Here is a 1,966-nt window from a genome sequence, read left to right as displayed (position 1 = left end):
GACGCCTCCTTGGTCTACCCGACCTTCGAGCCCGAGGACTCCTTCTCCGAGGACAGCAGTGACTCCTGCCTGGTGGAGCTGCTGGGAACCCGGTAGGGACCCGGCCACTCCACCCGCCACGCGTCCCCACATGCCCCGGGCCGAGTCCCAGGGTTTGTGCAGACCCACTCTCGGCTCGCGGGGTGGGGCGCCGCCCTGGCCACCTGGCCCTTTTCCTGGTCCCACAGCGGGTCCTTTTGCAAACCATGTCAGAGCGCACCCCCTCCAGTGCGACTTCCTGCACTTCCCTTTGTTCCCTGGACAAAGTCCCGTTTCCTCCATGCCCTGCTGGGCGACGCCTGCGACCTGGCCCCTGGGCCTCCTTTCATCCTCTCCACCTCCCTCCACTTCAAAGCCTCTGCTCCTCCCGCCCCTCCCCTGCACCTAAGTCACTGGGCCCCCCAGGACCAGCGCCAGCGTCCTGCCTCCAGAACTGTCCCTGACCCCCGCACACACGGCGGCCTCCCTGATGGGCTCTGCTACGCTCTGGGAGCCACGTGCAGTTTGCAGTTGTCTGGGGGGCCTGTCTCCCCACGGGCTGCAGGTCCCGGAGGCAGGACTGAGCCTACCTTGGCTAACCGGTTTACCCAGCCGCTGGGTGGGCTTGGAGCCAGGCCCTGGGCAGAGTGGCAGCAGGTGCTGGCCACATTGTCTCTGCGTCCTTCAGAGAGGTGTTTGGGCCAGGGCACGCTGGGCCCACCCCTGTTGCCTGCCTTTTTTCTGGGGCAGGCCAGGCGCAGGAGGAATGAGCAGTGTTGTGCTGACCCCAAGCCATCTGGATTCAAGTATCCGCGGTTTCAGGCAGTGCTGGGAAAGATGTTATTTGAGAGTCCCATGGAGCTACAGGAAGTCTCAACTCCTGGTGGCTTCCCCAACCCCAGGATAGCTCCAGCGTCACCTCCCTTTGCTAGGGGTGCCAGACTGAGCAAGTCAAGGTGCAGGACACCTGTATTTGATCTGGCAACCCTGTGCCCACCTGGGGGCCTGGAACCTACTGGGGATTCTAACAGCTGGTGGGGAGGTCACAGCCTGGGGAGGCACAGGGCGGGAATGGGGCGCCACCCTAACAGCCCGGAACCACTTTGCCCACAGGTATGACAGCGGCCAGCCCTGTGGGCTCTCGGACTCCTGCAGGGCCCTCATGACCAGGCCGGGCTGCTCGGCCTACTGCCTGTCCCACCAGCTGCTCTTCTTCCTCTGGGCCCAAATGGTGAGTGCCCAGCGCCCAGCCACGCGGGAAGGGGGAGGAGGGACGAAGGGGGCTACTTTGCGTGCCACACGCCAGGACAATAGGCAGCCCTTTGGGTTCGTGCTGCAGAGTCAGGAGGGAGAAGGGAGAGCCCGTGCCACCCCGCCATGTGACTGAACTGCCCACGTAGCGGCAGGGTTGGGGAGGGGGGATATGGGACTCTGTCGGACTGGCAGAACCAGAGAGCTTCGTGCGCTGAACTGGATCACAGGGCATCAGAAAAACCAAACGAGAGACACAGAGAGAGAATAAAAGAGGAGCGGCACACAGAACTCCGTGAACCACAAGTGAATGGAAAAGGACTCCTGACAAAGTCAGCTGAGAGCTGCTCGCAGGAGAGCAGCCCAAGTGGTGATGGACAGCGGGCTGTCCTTAGCTGTAGCCAGATGAAGGTCGTTTGTGCTGGGTGCGGTGGCTCACACCTGTAATCCCAGCACTCTAGGAGGCTGAGGCCGGAGGATCACTTGAGCTCAGGAGTTCGAGACCAGCCTGAGCAAGAGCGAGACCCTGTCTCTACAAAAAATGGAAAAATTAGCCTGGCGTGATGTTGCAGGCCTGTAGTCCCCGCTGCTCGGGAGGCTGAGGCGGGAGGATCGCTTGAGCCCAGGAGTTTGAGGTTGCCGTGAGCTAGGCTGATGCCACGGCACTCTAGCTGGGTCAACAGAGACCCTGTCTCAA

The 1,966-nt window shown here is 62.3% G+C and overlaps 1 protein-coding gene across 1 annotated transcript in view; it reads left to right on the top strand.

The window, feature by feature from the left end:
- LOC105812972 (chromosome unknown open reading frame, human C16orf89) overlaps nucleotides 1-1,966 on the top strand; it is a gene marked incomplete at its 3' end in the record, with an annotated part of 19,005 nt that overhangs the window by 4,774 nt on the left and 12,265 nt on the right. Inside the window, 2 exon segments of the mRNA XM_012647535.1 lie at nucleotides 5-92; nucleotides 1,132-1,249. Of these exon segments, the coding sequence (XP_012502989.1) occupies nucleotides 5-92; nucleotides 1,132-1,249 (206 nt within the window).

Source organism: Propithecus coquereli, unplaced genomic scaffold (assembly GCF_000956105.1).
Source record: "Propithecus coquereli isolate 6110/MARCELLA unplaced genomic scaffold, Pcoq_1.0 Scaffold27, whole genome shotgun sequence".
In the NCBI taxonomy this organism is placed as follows: domain Eukaryota; kingdom Metazoa; phylum Chordata; class Mammalia; order Primates; family Indriidae; genus Propithecus; species Propithecus coquereli.
The sequence above is the reverse complement of the archived record's forward strand: the minus strand, read 5'-3'. Positions and strand labels throughout refer to the sequence as shown.